The following is a 20,352-nucleotide window of genomic DNA, read 5'->3' as shown; positions in this document are numbered from 1 at the left end:
CAGTATATCTTTGAAAGAAACAAAGTAGATTGGCTGTTTTGGTAGTTTGATTTTGAGTAAAGAGAAACAAAAGTTGCATGGATAGTTTCATGAAGGAATTAGAAGTAGAATTTTTTTGTATGAAGACAGTAGCAGATTCAATTACAGTGGAAGAAAACGGTTAATTGAGGAACATAAATAGAATTTACAAATCTCTGAAGGGGATTTGTAAGATATAGGCAAGAAATCCAAGGGAATTGGTGAGGTATTCATACAGGATACAGTTATATTACTAATAAGAAAGAAACAAATAAGCAAAATTATTGATGTTATGGTAGAGAAAATATAGGCCAAGTGCTTATAGAGCTGGAAAAAATTGCATCTTTTCTGGTTTTGAAAACAAGGGTGTTATAAATTTGGAATTTCTTTTAAATGTGATTTTTTGCTGCTATGGTAACTTTTGGAATCAGAACAATACTTAAAACAGTTTTAAATGAAAAAAACTGCTGAATAACAAATGTAATCCATGGAATAATTATGATTCTTAGAAATTCATCTGCCTATGGCCGCATCATTTAGTCTAGAATCTGTTGTCTTCAGCTGTATCACGTTTCTGTTACAAATTGCCATCATTATCTTGAAAGTGATATTGGGGAGCTGGAAGGTACAGCTGCTTACTATCGAGGCATAGCTAGTTCTTGGCCAAAATGGCTTTACTGTGACAAGATTTTCTCAGTATTCGTTCTTACAATAGCATTTCAAATCTCAAACTCCTCCAAACAGTGGATAAGATAATAATAAAAATTAATGTTGACTTCACAAAAAGTTAACATGACTATTCTACAATCATATATTTTGCTATTTTCTCCCTTCTGGCACATTAAACATTACAGTTTGATAACTCTTGAAGGTGCCTAGGGGATGCCTTTGGCGATTGCATCTTGGGCCTTCAAGTTGTTTGTTTATGGTATAAAATCTAAGTTATACTGATACATATGAACAATAGAGATGAATGTTTTTGAGCTCAGGTAATATAAGAAATTGGAACATGAAATAAATGTCAAGAAATAAATTAGTTATCCAGAAATTATGCTTTTGTTTTTAATGTTTAGATTGCTTTTCATTTTTTTTAAGGCAGAGGAAGCCCAAAGAAAACTAAGACGACAAAATCGGGAAGATACAGGTACCTATGTTTCTAGTTTATATTGATCTCTCCATATTTGTTGCTCTCATTCTTTTTAATACATGGGGTCTTCAAAAACCATATTGACTTTAAACTAGATGAACAGATATTGTGAATTAAAACAGCTATTTTCCTTTTTTTTTTCAAATCAAAAAATAATGCTGCCATTAAAGGAAAAATCTGAGTATGCCGTAAATGACTACGTTATTTATCTCACTACATTTGTATATGTGACATATTAGGCTGCTTTAAAATTTAGATCAGCTATGAATTGTACCTCAAACTATACACATTGTTCTTTAGATTATTCTTGCCCAATTTGGGATTCATGAAATTAATATAGTCACTATCTAAATAATGCATGTAATGTATTCTAGTTACTTTACTAACCATCTGTATGGTTTCAAGTAACTCAAGAAATATCTGCTAAGTGCCATACATTGTGATTAGTGTTGATGTTGATGTGCAATATAGTTTGAATTTGCATACACCGTTAAGGAAGTGTTACAACATAATCTATAAAAGACTTTATAGAACAAGATATCAGTCAGAATGGTGTGGCAATTAATTTTTCATCTCTGGATCATTGATTATGATGATATTCATAATATGTTAACACTGGATGTTACTCCAGTATTACTTCATTCATCAAAAGTTATTAAATTGCATAGGATGCAACCTTTAATATTAACACTCGGCAAGTCTGACTTAATTGAAAGTAAGCATTCTCAAAATCAGTGAATTTAGAGTAGGAATAAATACCGGTAGTCCTGAAGAATTGAGAAAGGAACAGAATTCAAACATACTAATTTCAGCTAACATGCATAGGTTCTGATGCTGTCTCAATTTTGCTATTTCTTTTAAATCTTACAAAAAAATCAACGGTTCTTACTGAACACAACAAAATTATTTTTTTAGCCAAAAAATATTTTATTGAAGATCCAAATTAACTACATGTGCCAGTTTGAAAAGCAACTAAATCTGTTTTGGGTCCTTTTACTTGAAAAGAAATTTATTACTGAGCTATTTACATCTCTCATCTATCTAGGTATATATACAGAGAGTACGGGTAGGATTGTATTAAAAATAAAATAAACTAATTTTTTTTGTTAATTTGAAAAGTTCCACACACCTTCTTAAATGCTCCTAACGTATTGAATTATCTAACTGTACAACTTTCCAAATGTATTAACAACAGTGTATTAATTTCTGTTTCAGCGCTTCCACCTCCTGTATTACCACCATTTTGCCCTCTGTTTGAAAGCCTGATAAATATTCTACAATGTGATGTCATGTTATGCCTTATGAGAACAATCCTTCAATGGGCAGTAGAGCATAATGGATATGCCTGGTCAGAGTCCATGCTACAAAGGGTGTGTTAAAGTTTTCATTAATTCAAGAATACAAATTATGTAGAATATACAGTACTTCTGAAAAGGGAAATTTTGTCATGTTTTTCCTAGATTCTCCACTTGATTGGAATGGCGCTACAAGAAGAAAAACAACATCTTGAGAATGCTAGTGAAGATAATCTTGTGACTTTTACATTCAGTCAGAAAATTTCAAGTAAGTTGTTACTTCTGCAAAAATTGCAATTTCTTCATATTTCTTTTACCTAATACTGTGGTGGTAAGATGTATTATTAAGAATATATTGCTTATATTTAAAAATTACTTTTATTAAACTATTAGAAATAATGTCTGTAGAGAATCTCAGTCATCCAGGTCATAGTTGTTCCCAAGATGCTTTTTTTAGAAGACAACTGGATTGTTTTTTCTTTGAGAAGACGATGTTTCACTTCTCATCCAAGAAGTTTCATTGCTTCTGGCAGGATGGGGGGAGGGGGCAAATTAGTTCTCACATGATGGAGGGAAGGGTTGGAAGTATCATATTTCTTGCAATCATCTGGTCATTAGCATTTCCCGGAGATCTCTTTTTTTAAAAAAAAAGTTTTTATTTTATTTTAATTAAACAAAAACACAAAAAAGAATCATCCTTCATTACATCTTGTAGAAAGTGTGCTGATTGGTTACAGATAACTTTCGTGGATTTCTTCCACAGTCATTACTTATAATTCATATTAGATTATACACTTTAATTCAAAAATCTTTGTATATCTTACTATCAATGTACCACAATTCTCATTTGACTACAATTATTTGAACATGCTTTTACCTCAAATCATTCATACTTAAAGACACAACCACATAATGGTGTTCATTAGCTATTTCAAAAATCCTCCAATAACATTACACCTTTGTGACATGTTCGAAGTAAAAGTCAATTAATAAAGTTTCTAAACCTTTTTTTCCTTTTTTTCCCAACTCACTGTTTAGAGTTTGTATCCAAGTTTCTTTTGCCAAAACCAGAGCATATACGTATATATTATTAAACTATATCCATTGACATTTCCTTGTTGTTATTATATCCAACCTCCTCTCCTCAAACCCAAAGGACATTACACCTTTATGACAAGATCTGAATAAAAATTGGTTAATAAAATTTATAGGTCTTTTCCCCAGATCGCAATTTGCAATTTATATACAAATTTCTTTTACTAATTTGCCAGTACAGTACATTAAGCTATATCCATTATCATTTCGTTATTGTTATAATTAATTATTTGTTAACGAATAAACATTTAATAACAATCTAAAACAATCTAAAAATCACTAAATTCCTACTTATTGATCACCAAAATTAAGTAATTTTTTATTATCAACTTTCATTGTCAACCTGTATCTTTCCAGTAACAAAGCAGTCTTATCTCTCTTGCCAATTGTGGTGTCAGTCTTCTTTTTATCTCCTTTATAAGGTTTTTATAGACTTCTCTCTGCATTTTGTTGCTTGAAGGATCTCTCAGGTAATCTCATTGCCCTCCAACTGCTATTAAAATTAGCTTGTCTTTGGTTGTTAATCGTGCTTCTGAAAAAAATTCTCTTCTTAAATTCATCATCATTTCTCTTTTTTCTTCTTCCGTATCTTGGAATCTGAAGTAGAGCTCCAGTTTGTTGGAAGAATCATATTTCTTTGCAATCATCTGGTCATTAGCATTCTCCCGGAGATCTCTTGAGACCACTATTGGGGGGGGGGAGCAAACATTACAATAAATCTAAATTATTTATGAAGATAAATCTATTATTTTCTGTAATAAACTATAGGTAAGATATATGATGGATGGATGGATAGATAGATATGCATATTATATTGAAACATAAAGAACAAGAAGCACCCATTGAATTCTTGTTCCTCTGTATTAAATTTATATAGCCAAAATAGATGCACATAGATTTCCTTTCTTTTTCTTTGAAACAGGGCCTGGTGAGACACCCCGCAATTCCCCAAGTATATTAGCCATGCTAGAAACTTTGCAAAATGCACCCCACCTAGAAGTGCATAAAGACATGATCAGATGGATACTAAAGGTAAGTTGTACTATACTCTCCTATAAACTTTATAGATCTGTGGCCAAAATAAAAATTTTAAGTAGCGAATACTAACGTAGTTTCTTGTTTCAGACTTTTAATACTGTTAAGAAACTCCGGGAGAAATCTTCAACAAGTCCTGTTTTGGAGACTGAGGGAAATTTTATGGAAGAGGTAATATCAATGCAAGGGAGAAGCAACACAATTTGGGTAGTAAGTGTATCCAAAGGCAGATTCTAAACATAATATGACAATCTAGCCAGCAACTTATTTTGCAAGTTATTTTATATTACTATGCAACATGTCTAATATTTATATCAGGTTTTCTAATTAAAAACATTTTTATTCACCAGTAGGGTAGTGGTAGTCAGAATAGTGACTAATGGTGCAGAATAAAAGCTTTATTATTAACTGATAATGATTGACTGAGCTCTCTTTACTTTAATTCGGTGGCTTTATTTTAATGTTTAATGGGTGAAACATAAAGGAATGGATTTAATAGAATTGTGACTCTACCAGAAAAACAAATCCTGTCAATTTTAAGTGTTTAGTAGGTTTTATGATGACCTGGATGAAAGTGAACAAGCTGAAATTTAATTCCAGATAGGGTAGAGTACAATTATATGATAGAGTTGAGGATAGGTATAAATTGTTGTGACAGGTTGGCTTCCTCTGAAAAAATAAATCCATTGTCAGGGAGTGTATTTTCAAATTCTGTGTGGTAGTGGCTGCAAAGAGCACATGCACAATTGCATTTAGCAAATATTCCTAAACTGATTAAATCTTGCAACAGTAAGATTGCAAGATTGCAAGCATTATCATTAGCTTACTTCAGTGTGCTCTACATGGAGCAACTCTCAAAGTTTCTCAGGAATTTACAAAATGTGACCACTAGACCATTACCTACCACACATTTTTGTGATCACGTTGTACTAATACTGAAAGAGAAAAATTGGATGCCATTTGTTCCTTGCCTAGTAGAAGTAGCATATTTAAATACCTTGTCTAACTAAGGGTTTTACTCTTGTTATGAGCTAACTTGAATATTGAGATCTGCAAAAGAAGCCTTACATAAAAGAGCCATTGATTGGGCATCTGATAAAGGGCCTTCTATTTGACATTCCCATCTTGTGGAACATACACCCTTTGAAATTGTGATTGGTCTCACTTTCTCTGCTTTCAGAAAAGGAGTCAGTAGATCTTTCCATCTTTTGGATTGTTTAATGTTACCTTTGTACATTATTTGAAACGTAAAAAAAATATATGTATCCATAAAATTGTTTTTCTGGAGAGAAACATGCTATAACTTTAGTTAATAAAATAATTTAGGAAGGATTTCCTTTAATGAATGACAGCATTCCTAAACAGGAGAAAAGTGGCAAATAGTGCTTGATTCATTTTGACTAATACTAATCTAACATGCTAATCTAACACGTAGTGGCTCAGTGGCTAAGATAATGACCTTGTCGATCAGAAAGGTCAGCAGTAACAGAGTGAGCTCCCGTTACTTGTCCCAGCTTCGGACAACCTAGCAGTTTGAAAGCATGAAAATATGCAAGTAGAAAAATAGGGACCACCTTTGGTGGGAAGGTACAGTGTTTCGTGTGCCTTCAGCATTTATTCATGCCAGCCACATGACAATGGAGACGTCTTCGGACAGCGCTGGCTCTTCAGCTTTGAAACTGAGATGGGCAATGCCCCCTAGAGTCGGGAACAACTAGCATGTATGCACGAGGGGAGCCTTTACCTTTAATCTAACATGTGCATTCAATACATAAATTACACATCTGCAAAGACTTACATTATTAATTATATACCATTGCTGACATATTACCTTAATAGAGCTCACGAGATAAAGAAAAGGCTGAGAGGAAACGAAAAGCAGAGATTGCTAAATTGCGAAGAGAGAAGATCATGGCACAGATGTCTGAGATGCAGCGGCATTTCATTGATGAAAACAAAGAACTCTTCCAGCAAACTATAGATGAACTTGAAACTTCTACCTCCAGAGTACATGATCATAGGTAAGATCAAAGTGTTAATAAGCTTCGGCAACCTTTAAAACAATTAATCAGTGGAAGAACTTGCCTCCAGAAGTTGTGAATGCTCCAACACTGGAAGTTTTTAAGAAGAGATTGGAGACCATTTGACTGAAATGGTAGGGTTTCCTGCCTGAGCAGAGAGTTGGACATGAAGACCTCCAAAGTCCCTTCCAACTCCGTTATTCTATTACTGTGTTCTAACCTAAATGTTACTTAATTTTTAAACATGAAAACTTCTCTTTACTGTTTTGCAGTAGCATTTCCATCAGTGTTTACATTTTTCATTACCTGACCATTCAACTTATGAATGCTTGCGTCTTGACAAAATTGTTCCAATTCAATTGTATATATTACTCACAGACAGGGGAATGCAGTTTTGAACAGTTCTCTCTCATTAGGAGACTCACTGTTTTGAGTGTTGGAATAAATTGAAATGTTTGATACACATTAAGTAATAAATTTACCCCCTCCTCCAACCAAGCATCCAGTACAGCATAGAAATGCAGCAAAGAAAGAAGAGAATTGGCACTTGGTTTCTTCCCACTCACCCCATCCTTTCTCTTGCTGTTAAAAGGAGCATCCCACAAGCAAAACTCCACCTGCATGGTTTAAAGAAAAAGTTTCCGTTTTAGTAATAATTCTTTCATTATAACATTTTTAACATTTTGCACTTGCCTTCCACATTCAGAGTTAATGATTACTTAGTATGTGGTAAAAATAACAATGTGAGTACAAGAAACTGACCAAAATTATTTGAGAAAAGTGCAACAACTACAAGTAGCCCTCAATTGAGACCAGAGTTTTGGTTGATAAGTGAAGTAGTTGTTAAGTGTGGTGGCCATGTGACCTCTTTGCTCAACGACCACAATCTCAGCACTCCCCATTGCAGTTGTTAAGCAATCTCACATGTGTTGAATCCCTCTCTATTCCTGGAGAGCTAAAGGGAGTGAGGGATTTTGAACTCCACGTCCATGTCAAGGACGTTAAAATCCTTGTCTCCCTGCCTCTGCAGAACCCTCCTGCTGCTGAGTTTCAAGTAGGCATGGAATTCTGAATTTCCAAGCCTGGTTAGATTTCTAGGCAAACATGGAGCTCAAAATCTCTCTCTGCATGCATCTGTGGAGCCCTCAATGGAGATGGCAAGAAAATGCCTCCAAGATCCATGGCTGCCAGAATTCAAGTATGCATGGAACCCAAAATCCCTGTCTCCATGCCTTTGTGGCGTTCTCTACAGAAGTGGGGTCAGGAGGACACTAAATTATGTTTGTATTTTGGGAGCAGAGATATAGGCATGTATGGAGCGTGGACCAAAACACATGACCACCAGAGGTGTGAGTAATATTTTGTGACAGATGTGCTTACATGCTGTAAAGCATCCTAACAAAATAACAATGTTGGAAGGGACCTTGGACATCTTCTAGTCTTCCAGTCCAACCCACTGCTCAAACAGGATACCCTAAATCATTTCTGACAAATGATTGTCCAACCGCTTCCTTTCTGACGCCATTGTAATTTTGACTGATCGTTAAGCAAGGATTATCTATACTAGCTGCAATTAGCAAGGTAGGCAGAGAGAACTTTTTCTTTGGCATTTAATTGACAGCAGGTTGAACTGAATTCTAAAATGACTATTTCTATTTATTTCCAGCTTTTCTTTTAAAAAAAGTTAATATACTCTTTCTAGTTTGTACTTTAAAAACCAGTTGATATAATAATCTGTTCTCACCCCCCCCCTCCGTATGGTGAGTCACACCAACACAAGGTTACTGTCAGCCAATTTATTCACAGTAATTACTCACAGACAAGACTTTGGCAGCAACCCAGACTCCCACAGATAAGAAATACACACAGAGCTTCTCCAGCTTTAGTAAAATGGTTATGTCCTGCAAAAGGTCTCCTTCCAAAGTCTCTTCTTATATACTCCTAATCACAACCACCTGGGCCCGATTTCCTTCTATGTCTCTGTAATTGCTGCCGGCGCTTATCTGCCTGTCTCTGCCTGGCATCCGGGACCAACTCCCTTTGCTCCTCCCCACTGCTCCAGGGCCTGACGTTTTCACCACTGCTCCAGGGCCTGACGTCAGGGACAAACTCCCTTTGGCTTTCACCACTGCTCTATGCCTCAGGCGCCTCATGGTGGCCAACCAGCCTCTCTGGTCCCTGCTCAGAGTCTGAACCCTGCCCAGGGTCCTCCACATCATCCAGAGCCGACTCATAGGGTCCCTCGCTATCAGAGTCTGTCGGCAGCTCCAACGGCTCCTGCTGGGCCACAACAATAATCTATAGCAGTAGATTTTTCTGGAAGGTCTTCAGAGACTGAAGTATCATCTTGTATGTAACTTGCTGGTTGCTCCCATAGTATTAATGAGGATCATTTACAAAATATTCATGTTATTTAATCATATCAGCATACTGTTATGGATTGTTGGTTATTAGTTATTTCAATATTGTATTACTTATGGATGATTTATATTTTATCTCAAGTTTTATATGTTCATATATAGGTGGGGGTAAGTTATGTATCTCTTACTGTAGGGAACAAAAGTGGCAGTACTCGAGGATTTATAATTTCTGTTGCTCTAGTCTGAAATGTAATTTCAGTACATCCAGTCTTGTTTCTGTACTGGTGATGGACACAATGGATTACATGTAAAGCCTTTCCTCTTGCTGATAATTTTAGCAGCCAGAATATTTTGATCATATTTTAGTAAATGTACCGTATTTTTTGGACTGTAAGATGCAACAAGATTTTGAAGAGGTAAAAAGTTTTTGCAGTCTTCATTTTTTGTGACAAATGGGGCATGCAGAGAGTTTGAGAGGCCTGCGAAGTAGGGCTGGGGGGGGGGGGGGAACTAGCAAAAAATAGCCTGTTTTTTTGCGAAAATGGGCCTGTTTTTTTGCAAAAAACAGGGCATGCATAGGCTTTAGGAGGCTTTGTAGAGTGCTCCTGGGGGCTGTTTTTGCCCTCCCCAGCCCCCATAAGGGCTCTGCAGGCCTCCCAAACCCTCTGCACATCCATTTTTGCAAAGGGGACGGGGTTCCGGGAGGCCAGAAATGCTGTATTCAGTGTATAAGACGCACCCAGATTTTCACCCCTGTTTTTGGTGGGGAAAGGTGCGTCTTATAGTCTGAAAAATACGGTATATGTTTTTATGTCATGTCTCTTTTCTTTTATGTACACTGAGAACATACGCAACAAAGACAAATTACTTGTGTATCCAATCACACTTGGTCAATAAAGAAGTCTATTCTATTTTCTTCTTTCACTCGAATTTTGGTAAATATTTATACTTAATAGCTTTCTTCAGCTTCCAGAGGATTCCAAAGTATTATTCTACTAATATCTCAATGGAGAATTCGATCTAAATAACTTTCCATACTCTGAAAATAGTTTCAAATTGTTACAAGGACTTTAGCACATTTAATTGCTTCATATATGATGGTTTTATTAAGGCAAACTGTAGAACATTTCTGGAGAGGAAAATACAGCATAAGATGATTTGGATAAAAATATTTGCATTCAGTTATACATTGCTTTAGTAAATATTCCAACTAAATGCTTACTAATATCATTTCATTCTAGCCCTTCAGTTTCAGATACCAGGCTTATTGCCTTGGGTCCTGAGCAGACTAAAGTGTGTGAACAGAGACAGGTAGCTACTTGTATCTTATGCCAAGAAGAACAAGAGGTCAAGATGGATAACAGAGCAATGGTGTTGGCAGCATTTGTTCAAAGATCAACAGTCTTATCCAAAAATAGGAATAAAGTGATTTCAGATCCTGGTGAGTAGTTTATATACCATTTTAAAGGAGCATATATTAATAATACTCAAATGCACTATATTCTGTTTTGAATGTTACAGGAAGCTTTTATTCATTATATTATAAATCAGTGTTTCTCAACTTTGGCAGTTTTAAGATGTGTGGACAGCATAGTGGATGGGGAATTCTGGGATTTGAAGTCCACTCATCTTAAAGTTACAAATAATGAGAAATTCTGCTGTAAAATAATAATTAAGTCAGCCCATTCACAAGTATCCTAATGCTAGCTTAGTGTACTGGCCTTAGGGTGTAAAAGGTTATATGGTTTGTAAAACTTTTCAATTATATGGATGTATAAGTAATGTGAATTATCTGTTTGTGACTATTATCTCTGTTATTTTTCATACACAGAAAAATACGATCCATTATTTATGCATCCAGACCTGTCATGTGGAACACACACTGGTAGTTGTGGACATATTATGCATGCACATTGCTGGCAAAGGTAATTTTTAAAAAATATTAACAGGAGTTCAGGATGCTGTGTCAAAGCAGCTAAGATACTTTTTTCCCCCTACTGTCTATTATGCTTGGCTAATCATGTAACACATTTTGGTGTATTATTGCCAAGAAAGTTGTTTTATTCTTGCTCAGTCTACTAAATGCTTGATGAAATTTAACTCTTAGCTTCTCACAGTGCATTTGACTGATTATTTTTTTAACACATTTCTTGTCTGTATTCTGTTGGACTTGCTGCTTAGGAGGAGAATGTCATTTTCTGGCAAATAAAATTGCAGCTTTTTCTTAAAATTAATACTCCCTTTTCAAGTAGACATTCTCATTTTATCAAACCATGCAACAACAAAAATGCTTTAGATGTTGAATGAAATTTATTAGAAGAAAGTGGTTCAAAAAAATTCTTCAGAATGATAAGAAAATATTATAATTTTCTTTACAATAAATCAGCTATTTTCTTACCTTTTAAATAAGATAAACTACTATTCAGTGCATAATTTTTTTAACTGGCCATGATATAGGGCTGAATTTGAGGTAGGATTAGGAGTCCCAGTGCTGCTTAGAACACGGGTGATCCTCACGGGTGGTAATGTTATGACATGAAATGTGAAGGATGACATCAGAAAATTTATCTTTGTGTGATGGCTGGAGAACATAATAGTTAACTAACTGTCCTTTTCTTTTAAAAAATGGAAAAAATGCTCTGATGAGAGAGAGAGCAAGAGAGACAGACAGACAGTATTTGTGAAGACGTATATATATTGCATGGGTCAGAAGGAGAGCTAAGAAAATATCTACAGACCCCACACATCCTGGACATAATCTATTTCAATGCTTTCCCTTTGGATGCCGCAAGAGGGCATTGAATGCCAAAACAACTAGACACAGGGATAGTTGTTTTTCTCATGCCATGACTCTGCTGAACACCTAATTCCCATAATACTACCTTATGTCTAAGTATATTTATCCATATGGTATGGTTGTAGTATTATTATTGTCCTTGTCATATTCTCTACAACGTCCTCTTATTGGTATCGTTTTATGATTATTATTACTCTTTTGTGTTCCATATACACTGAGAGCTTCTGCACTGGAGACAAATTCCTTGTGGGTCTAATCACATTTGGCCAAAAAAAAATATTCTAATTAGAATAAAGTATTCTAGTATCCACAAATACTTTATAGCTAGTATTATAATATTATGCTTAAATTATGTTGCTTTCTAAAGGTATTTTAATGCTGTGCAAGCAAAAGAACAAAGACGACAACAAAGATTACGAGTGCATACAAGTTACGATGTAGAAAATGGTGAATTCCTTTGTCCTCTCTGTGAATGCTTAAGCAATACTGTCATTCCTCTTCTTCCTCCTCCAAGGACTTTGTTTAACAGGTTAGTACTTTCATGAATTAATAATTAATTAATAATTATTTATGTACAGGTAATCTTTGATTTACAATCAAGCACTTCAAAGTCACATTCCCCCCGCCACAATTTTATGCAAACTAGATTCAAAAGTTCTGATGGACACAGACATGGACACGCACACGGCCATGTGATTGCATTTTGGGTGCTATGCATCCATTTATGGTTATTTGTAGCATCCTGCAGTCGCACAACCATGATTTATGATGTTTTTTGTCGGAAATTAGCATCTACTTCTAGTTTCTGGCAAAAGATGCCCATTGCAGACAATGGGTTTGCTTAATGACCTTCACATTCGCTTAATGACCACTGCAAAAAAAAGTCATAAATCACGTGCAAACATGATAATCTGCTTAATGACTATCAAGACTTACAGCTTTACTTTTAGGCACAATTGCAGTCGTAAGTTGAAGAATATTTGTATATGATAGATGTGGATAGTAGAGTTCTTCAGTTTGTTTATACATGTGGAAACAGTAAAAAACTCAGCTTGAAAGAATACCCATGTATCATCATTGATTTTTGGGCCTGCCTACTGTTTTGCTTTCCCTGTTGACTTCCGCACAAAGTTAATGGGGAAGCTGGCAGGGAAGGTCACAAGTCGCTGGGGTTAGTCTCCTCTACCTGCATGCCCAATCCCTGCCCCCCCCCCCCCCCGTGTATCTTCCTGACCCTGGCACACGCATAGGCACCTTTCCTGACCTGTGCCATGCCTCTTGCACACAGTCTCATACACATCCTGAACCTATCCCCACTTGTACTGTGCCTTTCATGCATTGTCCCAAATCTTCCTGTCTCATGCCAACCATTCCCTGCCTCCCCACACAATCCCTCGTTCTTGCCTCTCACCTGATAAGAGCCACTTACCTGACTTTGGTTGTTGGAAGCAACCTGGAAGTTTTCTCATCTAATTGCTCTGGGATTCAGTGAACAGCAGCAATGGGACTGCAGAGGTTGCTGTTGCTAAATGATACTTTTGCATTTTAGACCCCATCGCTTATCAATGGAAATTCCATTCCCAATTGCTATTGAAAGTCAAGGACTATTTATAAAAAGCACTTGTAGATAATATTTTAATGTTTAAGCAATATTTTACATTTGTTCATTTTTGATAGATTAGACTTTGCAAAAGAACAAAATCTAATTCAGTGGATAAGAAGAATATCTCAGCAAATCAAAGCATTGCTTATGCTTCAAAATCAGGAAAGTGCCAGTAAGTGTAAATTTTTAATTTATACTGCACATATTTCTTGAAATATGTTGAATACAGTAATATCTTTTTGGTTGGTTTTTTTTTTTCATTTGTTTTTTTTGCGGCAGGCATTTTCCTTAGTATTAATACTGAAATTGTTCTGATCTTCAAGACTGAATTAAACTGCTATGTCATCCTATCTAAAGATTTCAGGCATTATGAATAGTAATGATAATTGTTAAAATAATATATTGTTGTTTTTAGATAATCTTCCTTGTAATAACTCAGAAAAAATGGATGAAGCACATCTACCTGAAGGATTTAGGCCAGAGGTTCAACCAAAGTATGTATTGGTTGCATTGATTATCAATTACTAATGTATACAATATAAGTAGAATAATTTATGACATTAGCTTTTCAGGTAATACTATACATATTTGTATTTATATTTATCCATTTAGTATTCATATTATAGACACAGACATACTGAGGATACTGAGCTCCCTTCCTTTCCTTTTGGGATAAGGACTTGTGTCAGAATCAACCTACTTATTATATTTATGCTGATATTTTACTTTGGATTTGCTTTATTGTTACAGTATGATTCAGTGGCTAGTTTGAATATTCAAAATTACCCCAGAATGTCCAGGGCACAGCATTCAGGGGTAATTAGAACATTCTGTGGTTTTTTAAGGTGTGTTAAAAAAAGAGTTGCCATCTGCCATCTGTGATTATGTTAATGGGATGGGTTGAATCCAATTATTCATTTTTTCTGGCTGATATTTTACCAGCAGAAAAGACTCCTAATATTTATACAAACTCCCAACTTTGCTCTGAGTGGTGGGAAACCTCATCACAATAGATTTGTAAGCCAAAAAGCATTTTAGAATAAACGTATATTCATAAGCTGCTATAAAAGTATTTTTGATTATATTGCTATTTAAAACATGACCAAGATTACTTGAAATAATGATAAGAAATTAGTTCTTTGATATCTGTAAATACGGCACCAAATCAGTAGAATATTTATTCTCCTTTTTGAATGTCAAAAGCCATGATATATAAATGGGAGTGTCGATGGAAGCATTACCATGGATTGGATCAGTGAAATAAAAAAGACTAATGAGAAGCCCATTAATGTTAAACATTTCTCCATTTAGTCACTGACAGTTGCCACTAAATCAGGTTCAACTGTTGGTGACTATATGGACAAATATTTGCTAGGTTGCCCTGTGATTTTCTTCTGTTTCTTTGATTTTATATATACACCTTATTCTTTGCCTTCCCTTTCTTTTACTTCATTCTCAACTTTGCTTGTCTGAGATAAGATGAGCTGCCATGACACTGGTATAATAAGTTTCTCTAAACTATCATCCATTCCCATCTAATGCCCAACATCAACATATGTCAAGTTTTGCTTGCTGTTCATTGTCTGAAAGGAGCCTTTAGTCTTACTTGATCCAGGACTGATTCACTGGTTATTCCTGCAATATTCCCAGTAACAATAAAAGGCTGTGTCAGCCCAGCCCAATGGAAGTTTTATTCTTTGCCATTTTGGGCAAGCAAATGAAATTTAGCTTCGAAAATATCATGTCATAACTGTTGTAGGTAATTGTAACTATTTTCAATTAATTAAGGAATCCATATTCCGAAAGCATCAAAGAAATGCTGAAAACATTTGGTACTGCAACATATAAAGTTGGTCTGAAAGTTCACCCCAATGAAGAAGATCCACGTGTACCTATAATGTGCTGGGGCAGTTGTGCATTTACAATCCAAGCAATAGGTAATATTTATTCATTAAAATGTAGGCACACTGGAGGGTTTAGATTCTGTGTGCCTCTCATTTAATTATGGTTTTTATATTCTGCAGAACAAATTTTAGCTGATGAAGAAAAACCATTATTTGGTCAATTGTCTTGCAGACAGGTAAGAGTAACAACTATCGTCGATAGTTATTGAGGGATAGGGATACTATATGTAGTGAGGTTGTGACACGTATGATTCTACTGTAATGTTAGAAAATAGAATTTTAAAATATAAACAGTAAGTTGTGAGGAACACTGTGACATTGTTTCCTCATACCAAAGAGTCCTGTATATTAATTATGCTATAATTTCAATAATAATAAATTTATGCATGCATGCATGCATGCATGCATGCATGCATGCATACATACATACATACATACATACATACATACATACATACATACATACATACATACATATATATATATATATATATATATATATATATATATATATATGTTTGTTTATTCATGAATGTATCCATCGTGCCCTTACTATTTTACAAATAACTCAAGGCAGTGAACATATCAACACACCTTTTTCTTCTTATTTTCCCCTCAAAAACAGCTGTGTGAGGTGGGTTGGGCTAAGAGCATGACTGGCCAAGGTCACCCAGTCAGGTTTCATAACTAAGGCAGGACTAGAACTCACATTTTCCTGATTTCTAGCCTGGTGCGTTTTTGTTCTTTTAATTATTAATTAACAATTAAGTTACTAATTATTAACATTAATTTTCATTATAACAGTATGAAGGAGTGAATTTGGCTTTTGTGTATCATTGTCATTATGTTCTATTTAGGATGACTGTCTTACTTCATTAACACGATTTGCAGCTGCACAGTGGACAGTTTCTTCACTACTAGCAGTACAGGGTCACTTTTGTATGCTTTTACCATGTAAGTTCAATGTTATGATTTATTTAATTTCAGTTATAAAGACAGACTTTGAATACATGAAACAGCTTGAGTACTGTTAAATATCATATGAGACATCAACTGATACCATGTTTCCACAAAAATCCGACTTACCCCAAAAACAAGCCCTAGCCTGATTTTCACGTCTATATAAGCCCTACCCCAAAAGTAAGCCCTGTTAGTTAAGCAGAACTGTCAGTAACAGTTTTCTAGCATCTTCAGTATAAGTTTTTCCTACTTTTGCTAGCTAACGGTTCTCGCTGGAAGTAACAGACTCCAAATTTGAGAATGAAAATAATGGATATAATTATTTTCTGTTTCTAAGTTGTGGGCTTTTATCATATAAATCAGTAATTTTGTAACATTGTAATCTAGCAAGTATATTCTGAAGCTCATGAAATTTCAAAACCTAGATAAATGATCTAATTATAATTGGCTTTTGTTGTTTTATAAGTACATTGAATGCTTCGGTACCAAATTCCTTGTGTATCTAACCACGCTTGGTCAAGTGAAGTAAAGTTAAAGTTATTAACTTTTTTTATATATTTTAAACATCTAGCACTGGTGCCTTATGAAAAAAGTGGAGATCTTCCATGCATTCTTGATATCGACATGTTTCATTTATTGGTAAGTGATTAAAAATCCTAATAGCACTGCTGCAGAAAATAGGATTAGCAAGATGTTTTGCTAAATATAAATTGGTTTAGCAAATTATTTTGTTAAGCAAACAGCTCACAAAAAATTTTCAAGGGAGAACTTCTGGAGTGTCAAATTTCCTTTTTTTTGTAGTAACAGTTCAAAAGTGTTCCTATTATGCTTAATGCTGAGGAGGTTTGTCTTGCAAACACATACTTATTTCCCCTTTCATCACCTTCTGTTTTCTCTTTTATCTGCAGGTATGCTTGGTATTCTCTTTCCCTGCTGTACATTGTCAGGACTTTTCAGGAGTCACTCTTGGTACAGGAGATATCCATATCTTCCACCTTGTCACTATGGCACATATTGTACAAATAATTCTTACCTCATCCACAGGTAAAGCATATTGTCTAGGCTATGCTGAATTTTGTGTAGGAAAATTAGGATTACAGTAACTTTAATGGGAAATGTACATGGAAGTCTGGCTTAGGTTTTATTTTAGGACAACTGAATATTTTTGAACAAAGAAAATACTGATCATTGCAATGCAATCATATATACAGTAGGTATATGAAAATTGAAGGTTGAGATTTACTTTTCTTTTTATTATTTGTATATTTTCATCCCATATTTCACTGTTGTAAAACATCTGCAATTGTTTTCAAATGGAAATGGTTGTTGTATAAATTATTTAAATTCTAAATTTAAAATTTTTGCAAACTAAATAATACCGTGTAATGTAGCATTCTGTTTTCAAAGTATTTCAGCAAATATACTTGAATCAAAAGTAATTTTGAATGAAGGGCTTTTTGAGTGTTACTGGAAAACCTACTGTCAATTTAATGGGCAAGGTAAACTAAGGAAATCAATGGAACTAGGAGTTGACAGAAGCTGTAATAATTGTGTATTGAAATCACACTGTATGAAATAGGACAGATATAAATATATCAAGTTTCATTGATTGTTGAAATTGTACCGATAAAATTGGTTTAGAATAAGGGTAGGTAAACTATTTGATTTTTGAATGTTCGTTTCAATCTTTCTAAAAGTTTTCCAATATTTTTCTGATTATTTGAGGAATTTGAACTGAAAACACTCTGTTTCAAGTTCAAAATAAAGTGGTTTTGAGCTTGGTTAGTATAGTTCTATCAAAATAGAGCAGTTTGTACATGGCTAGTTTACAATTTGTGCTTGCTTTTTCAGAAGAAAATGGCATGGACCAAGAAAACTCTACTGTTGAAGAAGCTGCTATTCTTGCTTTGCATAAGCATATTGCCCAGTGTGTGGGCAGGTAAAACAGATTGCTTTAATCCTAGATTTTCTATGTATTGTTTTCTTTCCCTTGTCTTGCAATTCTCAGATTATTTTAAAGAATGCAAGCAGATTCTTACAGTTTAGCAATGTTGCAGGCATGTTAGTTCTAGATTATTTGGACTTTAAAGACCAAAGAAAGCTGTTTAAACATATTTGATATTACTGGAAGGTAGTATTGAATTATGATATATTTTGGAGCAATCAGTGTTTCCAAGTGTCTTTAAAAACTAGTTTAAGCATTTATGTGGTAGGAATTTTTTTATCCAAATAAAAATACTACTTTTTGTATATTATAATGAATTAGCTACCTGTTGTTTTCAGTGTAATAACAACATTGCTCTGCTATGGAATTATATAAGGAGATTAGGAGTTAGTACCTTTATTTCAGTACTAGTAAAAAGGAAATAACTAGCAAGCCTGGAACATTGTTGTCTAATAGTTTATATTCTCAATCTATCCTGTTTTGTATGGAAAGAAGAAGGCAGAGAGATAAATATTTCCTCTTATTTTAGCCCCTTTACATTAATGGCTATGATTCTAAACTAATCAAATAAAACAGCGGGAAAAGACAATGCTGCGTATTTGTACATCAAGTAGAATCTCTAGCTCACATTCTAAGTATTCATGTACAAATTATAAGAAACCCAGCCTACTTACTACTTACCCATTTTATTTGGGAAAATAAATTTACCTATATAAATATATTTTAGATTATGTTTTAATACTCACTTACCTGAATGGTTGAATATATGGTCAGCAGGTGGCAGTACCTAGCCAAATTTGACTGATCTAAAAAAAAAACCTAATTAGGTTTGGACTTAGTATATCTATAAAAGAATACCAGCAAATTGATCTTCCTCAGTTCCACAGATGCAGATGTATATCAGTAATAATTATTTAGATTTATTCAAGCATTCAAGTGAGATAACAAATGATTGTCTCCTTATTGTTGGAGGGATATGATGCACAATGCTTTCTAAAAAAATATGGGAATTGAATATCCATATTTAATAATAACTAAGATTTTTCATAGTTTATGTGATGTTTATCACAGGGGTGTCAAACTCAATTTCATTGAGGGTCGCATCAGGGCTGTGGTTGACCTTGGACGTAGCTGACTGGATGGGTGTGGCCAACTGGGTGGGCATGGCCCGCTTGATACCAAACAATGAGCATGGCTTGATGCCATGCCCCAAACTGCTGGCATGTTTCCTCTTTACACTGGGTACATCAGGCCAAAGCCATACTGGCCCGATGTTTCCTCTCCGCACTGGGTAGATCGGGCCAAAGAATCACGGGCCAGTGCCTTACATTTTCCAGGATCTGGCCTGCAGGCCTTGTATTTGACACCCTGCTTTATAATGTTATTTATCCTTGTTTAATGCTGTACCTTGATACAAAGATATAATTATTAGAAGTCATGAAGTACCACTTTGCTAGTCTGGCTACATTGATTAAAAAGCTTAGGCAGAAGCTTCTATTTGCAGTTCTGCATCAAAGAAACATTTACATCGATATGCTTTCCTTTCATCATGATTGCATATGATAACGATACTCCACTTTCAGCATTCTGCAGTTTTGTTGACATATAAATGATTTCATGTATATATACATTTCTTACCCATGTAGGGTTTGGACTTTGTAGTTATAAGATAACAAAGTAGTTTTTAAAAACAGGCTCAACAAAAAAATTTAAAAAAATCAAACGTAGATTAAATTCATAATTTTAAACCTGAAATTTTCTTTAGTTAAAAGCAAAATGATTTTATTTTTAGTGCCTTGAAAGAAATTTCTTCTGGATGGCACCTATGGAAAAGTATAAAAACTGGGATCATGCCTTTTCTGAGGTGCTCTGCTATGTTCTTCCACTATTTAAATGGAGTTCCCATACCACCGGAATTGAAAGGTAATTTTTAGTTGGCTATATTGGTTTGAATCCTAATAATGGTTTCTGAATAGAATAGCTTCAAACTACTCAGATGAAGAAATGCAAGCATCCAATTGCCCTGCCTCAATTTCCATCCAGCCTTCTGAAAATGATTTCCAGGTGTACAGGTGTCTACTTAGGCTAATAAAACTATTGAAATGTGTAATACACTTGAAAATTGATATAGATATAAATGCCTGCTTTGGACCAGTGATACATTCTTAGCAC

At 34.7% G+C, this 20,352-nt stretch overlaps 1 protein-coding gene across 3 annotated transcripts in view; it reads left to right on the top strand.

The window, feature by feature from the left end:
• The window catches only part of UBR2 (ubiquitin protein ligase E3 component n-recognin 2), a 53,172-nt gene that overhangs the window by 25,864 nt on the left and 6,956 nt on the right, over positions 1 to 20,352 (top strand). For 2 of the 3 annotated variants that reach the window (XM_087717726.1, XM_087717725.1), the window contains exons 24-41: positions 1,114 to 1,162; positions 2,381 to 2,535; positions 2,626 to 2,728; positions 4,478 to 4,587; positions 4,681 to 4,761; positions 6,430 to 6,611; positions 10,213 to 10,412; positions 10,803 to 10,896; positions 12,136 to 12,297; positions 13,446 to 13,543; positions 13,787 to 13,865; positions 15,160 to 15,308; positions 15,396 to 15,451; positions 16,133 to 16,229; positions 16,807 to 16,874; positions 17,144 to 17,279; positions 18,087 to 18,174; positions 19,973 to 20,103. In XM_087717726.1, coding sequence (XP_087573852.1) covers positions 1,114 to 1,162; positions 2,381 to 2,535; positions 2,626 to 2,728; positions 4,478 to 4,587; positions 4,681 to 4,761; positions 6,430 to 6,611; positions 10,213 to 10,412; positions 10,803 to 10,896; positions 12,136 to 12,297; positions 13,446 to 13,543; positions 13,787 to 13,865; positions 15,160 to 15,308; positions 15,396 to 15,451; positions 16,133 to 16,229; positions 16,807 to 16,874; positions 17,144 to 17,279; positions 18,087 to 18,174; positions 19,973 to 20,103 — 2,038 coding nt within the window. The remainder of the gene's footprint in view (positions 1 to 1,113; positions 1,163 to 2,380; positions 2,536 to 2,625; positions 2,729 to 4,477; positions 4,588 to 4,680; positions 4,762 to 6,429; positions 6,612 to 10,212; positions 10,413 to 10,802; positions 10,897 to 12,135; positions 12,298 to 13,445; positions 13,544 to 13,786; positions 13,866 to 15,159; positions 15,309 to 15,395; positions 15,452 to 16,132; positions 16,230 to 16,806; positions 16,875 to 17,143; positions 17,280 to 18,086; positions 18,175 to 19,972; positions 20,104 to 20,352) is intronic. The other variant, XM_087717728.1, reaches the window with a different exon arrangement.

The sequence above is a fragment of the Thamnophis sirtalis genome, unplaced genomic scaffold, assembly GCF_051295495.1.
Source record: "Thamnophis sirtalis isolate CommonGarterSnake01/CBP01778 unplaced genomic scaffold, rThaSir2_p1.2 scaffold_6, whole genome shotgun sequence".
NCBI lineage: Eukaryota > Metazoa > Chordata > Lepidosauria > Squamata > Natricidae > Thamnophis > Thamnophis sirtalis.
This window is presented reverse-complemented; position numbering and strand designations above follow the sequence as displayed.